At 33.5% G+C, this 14,247-nt stretch overlaps 2 protein-coding genes across 2 annotated transcripts in view; both read right to left on the bottom strand.

Moving 5' to 3' along the window:
• LOC107463037 (DEAD-box ATP-dependent RNA helicase 10) overlaps window positions 1-5,528 on the bottom strand; it is a gene marked incomplete in the record, with an annotated part of 6,233 nt that extends 705 nt beyond the window's left edge. Inside the window, 12 exon segments of the mRNA XM_016081743.3 lie at window positions 1-46; window positions 130-241; window positions 381-518; window positions 788-934; window positions 2,024-2,098; window positions 2,174-2,213; window positions 2,650-2,771; window positions 3,319-3,393; window positions 4,210-4,272; window positions 4,427-4,496; window positions 4,601-4,730; window positions 5,088-5,528. Coding sequence (XP_015937229.1) covers window positions 1-46; window positions 130-241; window positions 381-518; window positions 788-934; window positions 2,024-2,098; window positions 2,174-2,213; window positions 2,650-2,771; window positions 3,319-3,393; window positions 4,210-4,272; window positions 4,427-4,496; window positions 4,601-4,730; window positions 5,088-5,226 — 1,157 coding nt within the window.
• A 5,599-nt stretch (window positions 5,529-11,127) lies between these two features.
• Window positions 11,128-13,581, bottom strand: LOC107463036 (polyadenylate-binding protein-interacting protein 6). Its single transcript, XM_016081741.3, has 3 exons — window positions 13,456-13,581; window positions 12,461-12,911; window positions 11,128-11,643 (listed from the first exon to the last, which is right to left on the bottom strand). Exons 2-3 carry the CDS (start codon window positions 12,854-12,856, stop codon window positions 11,479-11,481), a joined length of 561 nt encoding a protein of 186 aa, XP_015937227.1. The 5' UTR covers window positions 12,857-12,911; window positions 13,456-13,581; the 3' UTR covers window positions 11,128-11,478.
• Between the last annotated feature and the right edge of the window lie 666 nt (window positions 13,582-14,247).

The following is a 14,247-nucleotide window of genomic DNA, read 5'->3' as shown; positions in this document are numbered from 1 at the left end:
AGTAGAACTTCCTCTTCTTGTGCAGGATATTCTGGTAGCTTCTTGCCTGAAATATTAGTTGCATTGACGACTTTAGAAAATGTTCCCAGCCTTAACAATACATGTTAAAGAATATACTACTACTCTCACCTATAAGTTTCTCTATTTGAATGTACCACTCCAGCTCATATTGGTTCACAAGGGAAATTGCAACCCCAGAACGCCCTGCACGAGCAGTCCTTCCTACACGATGTATATAATCCTGCAGGCCACAAGATAAGGAATCCAGCAATTTAGGTTTAGGTCTAGAGCAGAAATTAGATGATTCGTCAACCTAGAATTTGTAGAACAAATAACATGAGGCTAAATTCAAAAGTTAGATTAATTATAGCACATCTTACTTTGGAGTTTGTGGGGATGTCATAGTTAATCACAACATCTACTGTTGGAATATCCAATCCTCTACTAGCTACATCAGTACAAATGAGAATATTGCGAGCCCCCGACTTGAATAAATTCAAGGCTCCAAGCCTTTTTGACTGTCAAGATTATTGTAAAAAAGAATTACAGACAACTGGCAAACCACAAATAACAAATATGCATGTGTCCATGCACTATAGAGAGAGAGAGAGAGAGAGAGAGAGAGAGAGAGAGAGAGAGAGATTCTTCTTCCACCCCACATCCTCTCTCCCATAAGGTGGAAGAAAGAATATTTTGCAAGAACTTACTAATTAACAATTAATTATTATAATACAAGAATGTTCAATACAATTACCTATTATAATACAAGAATGTTTAATACAATTACCTGGGTCATATGACCATTAATTGGGATGGCTTTGAGACCAAGATTACTAAGAATCAAAGCAAGAAGACGAGTTGAATCACATGTACGAGTGAACACCATTGATGTACTTCCAGCCATTTCAGTGAGAATGTACACAAGGTAGCAATCCTATAAGAAAACACAATAAATTAAACAGGACATAGATTGCACGCATAGAAGATATAGGCTGATTCATGAAAGCTAAAATGCATAAAACTCAGTCAAATGCAAAAGGCACCAAAAAATGTATGATTCAGTAAACAAAGGCATTAGAAAACAGTAGCATATATATCTATTGTGCAAAATAAAGTACTTCACAATGATAATTAGACACATCCTCAATAAAGTATAATAATAAGTTCCTAAACAAAAACTACTTGTGGAATGCCAAAACTTCAACCAAAAAAGGTGGTAAGAGAAGCAACAGGGTGGTCAAGTGGTGCCCTTCTGGCATTTCAACTTCTGTTGTTGTGCAGGTCAAGCAGTGGTCTTCTATCTTCTATGCAAAACCTAATATCTTTTAGGGTAGCAGGGGTATGTATCTAATATTTTATTGGGCTAACTCAGATAATTTAGTGTATTTTTGGCTGACACTAAGCCCTTTAACAAAAGGGACGGTTCCTCTCATCTAATATATAGAAAAACGAAACAGAAAGCAGCCTCAGAGCAAGGCACATGCCTTAGCGCCTTGCCTTCTCAGCATCTAAAAAGAGCCAAAACTAGGGCCGTCAATATGGGCTAAACCCGTTGGATCAGCCTGTTTCCCCGCTTAAACGGGAAGGCTTTTACCTTTAAAATCAGGTCCGTTTAAATTTCAGGCGGAAAAAAAATAACAGGTTAAGCGAGCAGCCCGTTTAACATTTTTTGTATTTTTCTAAAAAATCTAATACTTTTTTCAATGTTTTTCCTGAACCATTTCTCCCGTCGCCTCTAGCACCTAAGCAAGCCTTTTGACAAGAGTTATATTGATCTCAGTCCAAAAAGGCAATTTGATAGAAGAGTTCAATGAAGAGTTTTCCCACAAAACTCCATGCAGTCAATCTAACATGCTGCAAGAAGTAGATGTTTTTCTAAAGTAAATGTCATGATTATTCAAACATATAAGATCTAGTCCATTGTGCCAAAAATACATGACACGAATGATGTTCAATTACGCTTACCGAAATCCCCTTCAAAAATCAAACATTTTATGAAGAATCAATGATGGATAACACAAACCTTGTGTTTGGCAGGTAAGAAACGATATTGCTGCTTCAGTGTGTCAACAGTAGAATACTTAGAGGCTGCTTCAATCTAAATTAAACAAAAACAAATTGAGTAAATTTGGAACAACTAAAATCTAAACATATTTGCAAATATACAGGGTACCTTCACAGGATTCCTTAAACAAACTCTTTGGAGCTTTTGGTAAAATTTATTCATAGGAGAGGAAAACCAGAACCCTTTTAAGTCCTAAATTCAAAATGCCATAAATCTTAGAAGAACAACATAGTCCTAAATTCAAAATGCCATAAATCTGAAACGGACAACATATATCTGATCTATTCCAATCTATAAAAATAATTTTCCCTACTCCTCCTATCACATATTTCCATATGAACTAGCTGCATGCCAACATAAATATGGTCATAGTAAGTTTATTGAGCCCTTGATCTCCTCATATTTTTTACATACTTTAATACATTCCACTAGAATTGATATTTATTTTTACATTGTTCACTTATGGTCTCAGCCCCACCCCCTCCCCCTCTTCAACTGTTATGGATTTGTCCCTGTGCATAATAATCATATTGTACACACGATGATAAAGTAAAGTAGACAGTTGTCCATAAATATTCGTATATACCTTCTTAGTCATTGTAGCAGAAAACAGAAATGTTCTCCGCTCGCGAGGAATCAATTGTATAATCTCATTAAGTGATTCCTCAAAGTCCTCATTCAACAGCCTGTCTGCCTCATCTAGGACCTGAATGTGTAGAATATAGCAAGTTCAAATATATGTACGATAAAGAAATGAGAGATGAAAAAATGCTATGGTAGACAACAGGAAACTTTTATTAAATATTTCTTTTTGTAAACTTTAAAGTCCAAAAATAGGCCAAAGAATCCATAAAATGTTTTCTCGTAACTTTGAATCAGGATCAAACATTCTTTAAGATATAACTTTGCAACAATATATAAAGCACCTAATCCAATGCAGAAACATAAATCTCAAAAGAAAATCAACTTGCAGAAATTGCATCGAGTCAGTTACATGAATTATGTTATGTATTTCATAACTCAACATTGAGTAAATAAAGATTTTAATGAAATAAGAGGTGAACTCTTGAGCTCATATATGCGAGGAGCAAACTGGGTGGGCAGAGTAAAAGTGGTGAAAAATATTCAGAACTCATTATGTACAATCAATACATAGTTCACACAGCACGTGTATCAAATGATTGGATTAAATAAAAAGAAAAGAAAACTTGAGCATAGAATAATGTAGCATCAGCATTATGTACAAATCATACCAAATATTTTAATCTATTAAGAGAAAATCCTTTGGTGTTTTTGAGGTGATCTAAAACGCGTCCTGGTGTTCCGACCTGCAAAGGTATGAATTTAACATAAAGGAGGAAAAGAAACACAGGATCGACAAAAAATAAGAAGGCTGAAAATAACTCAACAACCAAAGAAACACTAAATCATAAGCACAAACTCAGTCTTGCAAATTCAGAATGTGCCTAGTTAATTTCAACGCACATATATAGCATTAGTGTATCAGCAAGGACAACCACTTTGACAGGACTAGGCTGTCTCTTCCATGTAGTGAATAAAAAATGACATCATAGACATCAAACACTGGCTTTTTAAACCAAACAAGACAATAAATGGAAAAAATTAACAAAATGATAAAAGAACAGTTGAACAATCTGAGACACTATGACAAGACAATTTATTAAAACGCTTCAAGGTAAATGAAAATACTTTTAAATTTCCAAACATGCATGGCATGGGACTTGATCTGAAGCTTAACAATAGCTAGAGAGACCAACAGAATGAATTCAATGCAATCAAAGATCACTAATTATTTTGACGCTAATTACTCTTGACATTAATGGATAGTTCACCAAGACATCAACTTAAAACATTATACAAATTTGTCTAGGTTCATCTGTATCCATTATATAGTAATCCAAAAAGAATAATGCTACACATCCAAGTGTTTTTATTAACCAAGTTGGTCTAATATCAACAAAAATCAGTTATGAGTAGCATTACTCCAAGTCTTATGGTTTAACTTGGTTAAACTTGGTTCATAAAAAGACTTGGGTGTGTAGCATTACTCATTTAAAAAATATGATCCGTAAATAACCCATTAACAAATGCTATCTTAATGCATTGCTTTGCTAAGCACTTACAATAATATGAGGCTGCTTTGCTATCTTGATGGATTGCTGTACCATGTCAATCCCTCCAACAAGCTGGCAAAAAAAGAAAGGATCACAACAGAAGAGCTTATTCGATGTAAAGCATGTAATAAATAGAGCACTAAAGCAGCTCCACGAAACAATAAACTAAGTGCAATGCTGGAAAGAGTCTCAAGAAGCCATAAAACAAATGAATGTTAAAACTCACCACAGCACACTTGACACCAATCCCAGACCCTAAAGCTTCAAACTGCTCAGCAATTTGAATAGCAAGTTCTCTATATCAAAGACAGGTGTGAGAAAAACAAAGAACTGAACTAGTTATACATCAACAATTAATTCAATAAAATACATGAAAGTTATATCAATGTATGAATCAAACCTTGTGGGAGACAACACACATGCGAAGAAATCATTGGGGCGTGGCGCCTCTAAGAGGGCATGCAATATGGGAAGTGCAAAAGCTCCAGTCTTACCAGAACCCGTTTGGGCGAGTCCAATCACATCTTTTCCTATAACAATAGCATGCCCAAATAAGTGCAAGCAATTACTAATTAATAAATTATTAAAGGTGACAACTCACATGCAGTTGAATTCATGTGAGGTTGATTGATGATAATTTAGTCAAACCAATAAATCATCTAACAGTTCTTATCTATCACTCCACGTGATGACAAATGTATGTGAGTTTCCACCATTATTTAAACCATCATCAACAATGTGCTACCCACTCTTAACAGATATTGAACTAACAATAACATATATTACATTGGAATGAGCATTGTATAATTAGAATTTAACATTCATAATTTACACAAACTCTGCTCGAAATCAGTAATAATAATAATAATTAGTGAAAAAGCAGAAACCTTGTAGTGCAAGAGGAATCGCTTCTGATTGTATCTTCAATGGATTTTTCCAACCTAATTTATCACAAGTTTCCACCAATTCTTCAGATAATCCCAAATCCTTAAATGTTTGTGTGACTTCGTTATTATCTTCCGCCATTCTCAATATCAAACTTCAATGGTGGCTGGACGGAGGAGCGGGCAGAGACCTGGACAGACCGTTGGGTGCAGTGATGGCGAACGAGCAGAATACGAGGCAGAGGGAGCCCGCGAGGGATGACGAGCGGAGGAGACGCGAGCGTGAGGTGGATCCAGCAAGAGGCCCGGCGACGGAGGCGAGCGTGCGATGGCGGTGAACCGAGGTGAGAGTGAGAGAACTGGGGGAGGTGGGCGGCGCTGTGCCTGTGTGTGTGGGGTGAGTGAGAGAGCTGGTTACTGAACTAGGCCTAGGGTTTAAATTTTTAAAAGATACCCAGCTGGTTACTAAAGAAGATAAGAGAGACTAAGGTATTTTTGTAATAATTTTTAAAATTATTTATTTTAATAAATAAAATATTTATTTAATTTATTAAAATAAAAAATTCTAAAAGTTGAGGATATTTTTGTTAATATGAAAATAATTCGAAAATATTTTTAGTGGTTAACTTAAATAGTTATTATCGTTGACANTTTTGACATATCATTATATAATTTAAAATACGTGTAAAATTATTTTAAATTAATAATACATTAAAATTAAATTTATTTAATATATTAAAAATATTAAAAAATTTAATTTTTAATAAATTTTAATAAACTGTTATTTTATATATTCTTAAAATATATTTTTACTACACATGTTGACAAAATAAAAAATAGAAAAGCAAACGCACCCTTAAGTAAAAAAAATAAATAGCCAAGCACATGCAGTTTTGACTAAAACGAAAAAACAAACACACAAAAGCAATTATCTTTTCTTCATTGTTGAATTAATTAACTTTTTATTTTTGTTAGAGTTTTTAAAATAACCAATGTAACATTAATTTTTTAGTCTTATAATTAATTGTTTTTGAGTTCAAATGATAAAAGGTGAACTTCTTTTTATGTTTAAGAAGAAAAAAAATATAAGACACCAAAGAAATTAAACCAAATATCCCAATTCTCTTAAAGAATATTAAAAACAAGAGAATAATTTAAAAAGTGTATTATTGAGTATGTTGACAAAGGTACAACGTACAAGGATATATATAGGTACTAAAAGAATCAAAATAATAAAAATATAAAATCCTACAATAAATATATAGATATGCTATATAAATATAAATTATACTAGCTAATTTTAATTGATCCTAATTATATTCTAATATTTCTCTCCCCTCTCAAACTTAAGTAGGAGTTAAAGATATCATTTTGAGTTTGGATACTATAGTCCGAAAATGAGTAGGATGATGAGCCTTCATGAAGATATCAGAAGTCTAATCCAAAGTTCCAACAGGCAACAGCTATGAGATGAACAACATCAATAAGAAGACGTTGCCGGACAAAGTGACAATCAATCTCAATGTGTTTGGTGCATTCATGAAAAACATCATTATAGGCAATCTGAATAGCATTGTGGTTGTCACAAAAAATCAGTTGGAGACGACTGAGGAGCACTGAAGTCTTCGAGAAGCTAATGAATCGAGACAACCTCAGCACGGTATTCAGCTTCTGTGCTTGATCGAGTAGTGAACGTTTGCTTCTTCGCTCACCAGAAAATGAGAGAGTCACCAAGAAACAAACAATAACCAGTAGTAGAACGATGATCAGTGGGATCATCAACCCAATCAGCATCTGAGTACGTATGAAGGGATAAAGATGAATAGGCAGAAAAATAAAGGTCATGAAATAGAGTGCCTTCGATGTAGTGAAGAATGCGAAGAACTGCCACATAGTAAGTAGTAGGAGGAGCTGATAAGAACTGGTTAAGAACATGAACTAGATAGGCGATGTCTGGTCGTGTGACAGTCAAATAGACGAGACCTCCAACTAATTGTTAATAAAGAGTAGGATTATCCAAAACAGTGTCATCCATAGGAGTAAATCGAACATTAGGCTCAAGAGGAATAGACTCAGTACGACTATCTATAATTCCAGCTCGAGCAACAAGATCCGAAACATACTTAGCTTGAGAGAGATAGATACCGTCATCTGTGATTATGATTTCTAGACCAAGAAAATAACTGAGAGAACCAAGATCTTTCATCTTAAAAGTATGGTAATAAGATGGTTTAAGATCAGAGATACCATCAACATCATCTCCATTAATGATCATGTCATCAACATACAAAAAAAAAAAAAACAACACCATGTTCACTTTTACGAATAAAGAGAGCATTCTCATAAAGATTGCAAGTGAAACCGAGATTGCATATAGTGGTACTGAACTTTTCAAACCATTCACGAGGAGCTTGCTTAAGACTATAAAGTACCTTACAAAGGAGACAAACTTTGCTACAAGGACAAGGATATCCTAAAGGTGGTTTCATATAGACCTTATTTTTCAAATCCCCATTAAGAAGTGCATTCTTCATATCTATCTGACCGAGAGACCATTTCTTGACTGCAACAATTGCAACGAGAGCTCGAACAGATGTGAAACAAGCAACCTGAGAAAAAGTCTCTTCATAATCAATACCATACTCTTGCGTACATCCTTGAGCAACCAATCGTACCTTATAATGGTAAATAGAACTATTAAAGCGAGTCTTGATCTTGTATACCCATCTACTATCCACAACTTCTAGATCAGAAAGAGGATCAACCAAGTCCCAAGTGTGTTATTTTTCAAGTGCTTGGATTTCTTCCTGCATTGCTTGCTGCTGAATTGGATTTGTGGAGGCTTCTCAGAATGACTTAGGTTCATGGTGATAAAGAATAGTAGAAAGACAATGATAATAAAGAAGATGAGGAGGTGGATTTTTTACCCTACAAGAACGATTGGAGGGAGGAGGCATGACAGTAGGAGCAGGATCATCGTCCGGTCTGGAATCATCAGGAGATGGAGAAGGCAGAAGAGTAGGGGGCTGGAGAGGTTGACTTGAGATAAAACCTATGGAATCATCACTAGGAAAAAGATCAACATTGGGGTTAGTAAAAAAATGTTGAATGAGTATGAGGAATGGACTCAAATGAAGAGAACCTAGAAAACATGTGATGCTCCTAGAATACAACATGAAGAGATATACAAATATGGATAGAGAGAGGATCCCAACAACGATAACCCTTGTCTGTAGTGTTATAACCAAGAAAACAACACATGCGAGCCCGAGGTTTAAGTTTATTATGTTCATGAGGCTGAAGAAGAACAAAACAGACACAACCAAAGACTCGAAGAGAACTATAATTTGGAGAGTATGATAAAAACGCTCAAAGGGAGTAATGTTACCAATGGCAGAAGAAGGAAGTATATTGATAACATGGACAGCAGTAAGAACAGCTTCATCCCAAGTATGCTCAGGATACAAAGAAGAAATAAGCATTGCACGAACAGAGTTAAGAATGTGACGATGTTTGTGTTCAACCTGTCCATTTTGTTGAGATGTACTAGGGCAAGAAAACTTAGACAAAGTACTCTAATTAGCAAGAAAAGTTAAAAGTTTGGAGTCACTGTTTTCCATAGCATTATCATGTCGAAAACTTTAATGACCTTGGAAAACTGAGTTTTAATCATAATGGCAAAATCGAGATCAACAAGTTGACCAACAGAAATAAGATTAAAGTTTAATTTTGGAATATAATAAGTATCAGGGAGATTAAGATGTGACTGTGAAATAAAACCCTTATGTGTCGCATGCAAGAGGGAACCATCAATGGTATTGACAGAAGGTGCATTTGGAATGGTAGACAAAGATGAGAAAAGATGACGCAAAGGATACATGTGATGAAAGCAACTGAAATCAAAATATCATTTAGAATTACTTGGAATAGTGGAAAAAATAGCAAGAGTATTACCAGAAAAGAAAGAAGTTGCTTAAGAAGGGACTCAATATCGGATAGGGAGACAAGAGATGGGTTGAGTAAACGGAGCTAGTAGATTTAGGAGCAGCAGTAGCAGGCACATTTTTAGAGTAGTTAGGACGAAAATGATACTTGTTATGATATGAACATGGTGGGCAAGTAGGACAGGTAGTAATCGCGTATCCCGATAGCTTACAATAATGACAGAACAGGTTGGGACAATTGTAGTTAATGTTACTTTGGAATTTACATTTTTGACATTCAATAGAAGAACAATCAGAGAAAAGGTGTCCAAAACGATCACAGTTTCGATAAAATTCATCTTTTCTATCTATGGCAGCAAAGACATATGATTTTTTAATAACACTAGATACAAAGATGAAAGATAAAAAAAGAAAACTGTATTGAGTGTATTGACAAATGTATAATGTATAAGTATATATAGGTCTTAGAAGAATCAAAGTAATAAAAGTATAAAATCTTACAATAAATATATAAATATGCTATATAAATATAAATGGTACTAACTAATCTTAATTGATCCTACTTATATTCTAACAAAGAAAAAATAAAAAAATTAGTTACTATTAAAAAAAGGTGATAGAATTCACATAAATTTTTATTTTAAAATTATTATGATTTTATCCTATTCACTTAAAGAATTAAATATTAAATAATACATAGGTAAATCGTAACAAAAGGTATATATTACAGATAAATTGATAAATAAAATATGTAAAGTAACTTGCCCTCTTAAAAGTGAATTTTTCAAAATTTAAACTTGTGTTCTTATTTTAAGAAGAGACCAAATTATTAAAGTTGATAGACAACAATATATAAATTTATTTCAAATACAACTCTGGAACCAAGTGAAATATTTAATCAAGTTCAACTAAATTGTTGTAACTGTTTTTCACATTAGGCGCTCCTTTTTATTCTTCTTCGTGTTACTTCTCCTCCTTCTTGTCCCACTAATGTTGTTACTTCTTCTTCTTCTCCTTCTATTTGTTTTTATCTCATTATCTTTTGTTATTGTCGTCGTCACCACACCACACCACACCATCACCTCAATCTCCTCTTCCTCATTTTTTTTTTCATTTGAGTATTTTGGATCTCCTCCATCATCATCATTGTTATCGTTATTGTCATCGTCGTCATCTTCTTTTTATATGTATAACAGTTCAAATTCAGAATGCACCGAAATTCCTTAATGATGATGACACACAAACGAACTCAGTTCAAAACAAGCTCAGACCAAAATACAATAAAATTAAATCCAGAATGCACAGAAATTACTTAATGATAGTTCAAAACTCCTCCTCCTCCTTCTTCATCATTATCTTCTTCTTCTTTTCTTGTTCATCTTCTTCTTCTTCTTGTTTTACTTTCTCATTATTCTTCTGGTTTTACTCTTTCAACGAGAATAAAAATAAGAAAAAATCAAATAAAGAAGAAGAAGAAATGCATAATACTGAAAAATTACTAGGAAGAGGAGGAAGAAAAGAAAAAAAATACGCAACAACAATAACAACAATAAAAGAATAACGATAGGGAGAAAGCACGCGAAGAGGAAGAAGAAATGCGAAAAAGAAAGAGTAGAAACACGAAAAAAAAGGAAGAGGAGGAGAAACGCAAAAACGTTCACGTAATTAAAGCATGTATTTACGCTTTCACTAATAAAATTAATTTTTATTAGATTTAGACTAAGTTAGATTTGATTGCCAAAAAAAATTTGAATGTGTGGCACGACTCTTTTATTTCTTCTTGTAATTGTAACTGATTCTCAATACCTTTTATTACCAAGATAAATATGGGTTCAATAAACTATATTTTTGTTCTTAACTATACACTTTTGCTGCAAAAAATTCTTTAAAATGAAAAGAATAGTCATATATATTCTATGCAGATAACTAATTTTGGTATATACCTAATAGGACAGAAAAAAAATAAGGATTGATTATGAAGTGATCAATAAGGCACAATAGCATACTTCAAAATTTAAATTTTCTTTTTCGTACAACAAATCTTCCATTGCAAAATCTCCAAGGTATGCTCACAAGCTACAATGCTTTAACAAGCCAGCTAACCAAATCCCAAATAATTTTTTTTTTAAAATCACCTTTTGGATCATTTTTTTTTTCTTTTCTTGTACCATTTTTGGCATGTCATACAAGTAAAAGCTGCAGAGTCACACACACTTCAATGTGTAACAACTAACAAATCAAAATAAAGAAACATTTTTCAATCCATACTCCATAGTCCATAGGGGGTAAAAAGAAACCAAGATGCAGCTGAGAAACTATACAAACACCACCCAAAAATAAAAAAAGAAAACAAATTATGTATGTGAGAGGCTGCTTCAACCTAAGGTAAAACTTTACCCTATTTTACACACCAATTTGAGCAAAAGATTCGTTTTTCTTTTTATGTAATTTCATAATGTATTGGCAGATAAATGGGATGAGGAAGTTGAAGTGCTAGCTTCAGCTGCTACATTCTTCAGTTTCAATGATGCAGAATCAGAAGCTGATCCAGATTCCGATACATCGCCAATATCCAGCGTCTCCGGAAGACTTCCAGAGGACTCGACACCATCGAACTGCAAAGTGGGTAAACAATTACCCCTTAGAATATGTATCACGGAGACATAATATGAATATAATTTGGTTATACTATTTAATGGATTAGTCACACAAAAAAAAATACTATTTAATGAATTTGGGAAATTATATCAACTCAGACAAACAGGTATGAAACAGACAGGTCAAACATCAATAGGTAGGAAAACTTCGAATTGACTCGATTTGTTTGGTTTCTGTTTTCATTTTTTGTTTCTATTTTGATTTCCTATTTCTATTTCGAATATTTTTGTTTTCAAGATTTTGTGAAAGAAGTGCATACAAAAGCAAAAGTAAAGAGAGGATTGTATTATTTTCACTTTTTTTCCTTCACTCTGAAAACAAAACATTAGAAGTGATATCAGAAAATGAAACCGGAAACCAAACAAACTCTGAACTACTTGCAAGAAAATAAGACCAACCATTAAAACAATTGAACTTGAAACCAAATGAAGTACTTATAATAATTCAAAGGGGAAATAAATGGAATTCAAACTTTCCAATATTCAAAACATTCTACCTAGGAATCTCAAATAACTTGTTGAGATTTAATGTACAAAAGGTGAAGAAGCATATATCAATTATTTGTTTTCCTCCGCGATTAAATTCCAACTGCAAATACTCTTGCCACAATCAGTGATTCAACATTTGCAAAAAATTACACAAATTTGAGTAGCATGGAGTACATAATTAGGTAAACTGTGAATATAAAATTTCTAGAACAATGAAACAATCAATCAACAAACCAAACAACTTTGCCATCGGTGGACTACAAAATTTAAAGCCAAAAAGCATTACCTTAAGTTCAAGTTGGTTCAGCATTTCAACAGCAGCATCGATGTCACACTCATTTACCATATAGACATCTCTAAGGGATTCTTCAGATATACCCGGGAACTGCATTCTAAGATATTCAACATCCATATCAGGATCATAATCCGCGAACTGGTTATCTACAAAACCTGCCGGCACCGAGCCATAAGAACTAGATGCAGGGTTGTTGATATTCCCTTGGAAAGTTTCGACAACCGGTTTAGAAGCCGAAGCGCTCGAGTGAAACTGATGGTGTTGATTCTGTGCAGCATGATAAGGAGGACTCTGAAATGGATCAGCAGTTGCATCATGTGACTCTCTTTTAGAGAGTGGAACATAGGATGCTGCATATGGATTCAAAGAAGACACTATTTGCTTCATTGAACTTGATTCGAATAAAACACAAAAACAATCTCCTTCTACTTCTTCTTCTTGCCTTTATACACACACATAAAGAACAAAGAACCATAGAATTAGACAATAAATCCACAGGACTTCAATAGAAAATCTAAATCCACCAGAGAGATTCAATCAATCTAACAGGTTCTACCAGCTTCAATGATAAAATGAATTCATGAAAGAAAAAAAAAATGAAATTAAAATTTCTTAATTCCCTTTTTCACCAAGACAACAACTGTTTCAAGTTCAAGTGATGGCAAAAAGAATCTTTAGAAAATAAAAAAAGAATTTGGATCATAATATTTACTAACATGCTAACTAGTCACTACTAAGAGTCTAAAACCCAAATCTTCAACTTTCCCAATTTCCCTTTACAAGAGAAATAACAAATTATAAGATGATCAAGAAAATTAAACAACCCTGAAGAATAAAAATTGAAAAGTTTGCAACTTTTCGTCCCTTTTCGCAATTGGGTCTCAAAAAAGATTAGAACTTTCATCGGAAAAGAAAACAAAAACGACAAAAAAAAAAGAAAACAGTAAAGAAATTATGATTGATATGAAGAGAGAAAGAGAACGAACCAGTTGAATGGGAAAGGGCGATGAGTGATGATTGAGATCGGTGAGACGGAGAGAGTCAGAGGGAAGAAGTGTAGAACAAATAATTGTGTGATCAATTTGGTGGAAAATCAATCACTCACTCCTAACTTAACAGTGCAAATAAATGATATATATATTATTTGTGAATATATATTTTAAGACAAGCAAAATTTAAGAATATATATTTTAAGGGTTTTTTTTGGTTGTGACTGAAATAAATTAAATAAAGAAAAATAAAACAAACAAAATAAAAAAAACTTTTTAAAGAGAGGGATAGTTTCGTTTAAGACTACTCTTAAACTCTTCTTAAGGTGAAGGAAGCTCCATATGAAAAAGTTGTAACTTTATCATCATCTTTGTCATAGTATCTGCTACCGTATTTGCATCTCTCGTAATCAAATGAAAGTCAACACGCCAATTCCAATGCATGATATCTCTTATTTTGAGTACCAATGGATCAATAACCCAAAACCATCTTAAGTAACAAGATTAAATGTTCCCACACAATCCATCTCACAAATAACATCTCGTTGATCCACATTCGAAGTTAAGAGATATCCTCTCCAAATAGCAAATAATTTTTCTTGAAGAATACTATTACTCTCAATCATTCCCAAACACCCCATTTGCCAACTCTCATTACAATCTTTAATAACACAAGCAAAACCAACACTTATCACCTGAACCAAAATAACTAGTATCACAATTAATTTTAAAAGTACCAATGAATAGGGAATTCCAAAAACCATTTAGAGTTGAGGGAAGAGACATACC

This window comes from Arachis duranensis, chromosome 8, assembly GCF_000817695.3.
Source record: "Arachis duranensis cultivar V14167 chromosome 8, aradu.V14167.gnm2.J7QH, whole genome shotgun sequence".
Taxonomy (NCBI): Eukaryota; Viridiplantae; Streptophyta; class Magnoliopsida; order Fabales; family Fabaceae; genus Arachis; species Arachis duranensis.
The sequence above is the reverse complement of the archived record's forward strand: the minus strand, read 5'-3'. Positions and strand labels throughout refer to the sequence as shown.

Coding starts and splice junctions, on each gene's coding strand:
- LOC107463036 (XM_016081741.3), bottom strand. CDS start 12,856: ATGAAGCAAATAGTGTCTTCTTTGAATCCATATGCAGCATCCTATGTT. Junction 11,644..12,460: donor TGAACCAACTTGAACTTAAG/GTAATGCTTTTT, acceptor CCCACTTTGCAG/TTCGATGGTGTCGAGTCCTC.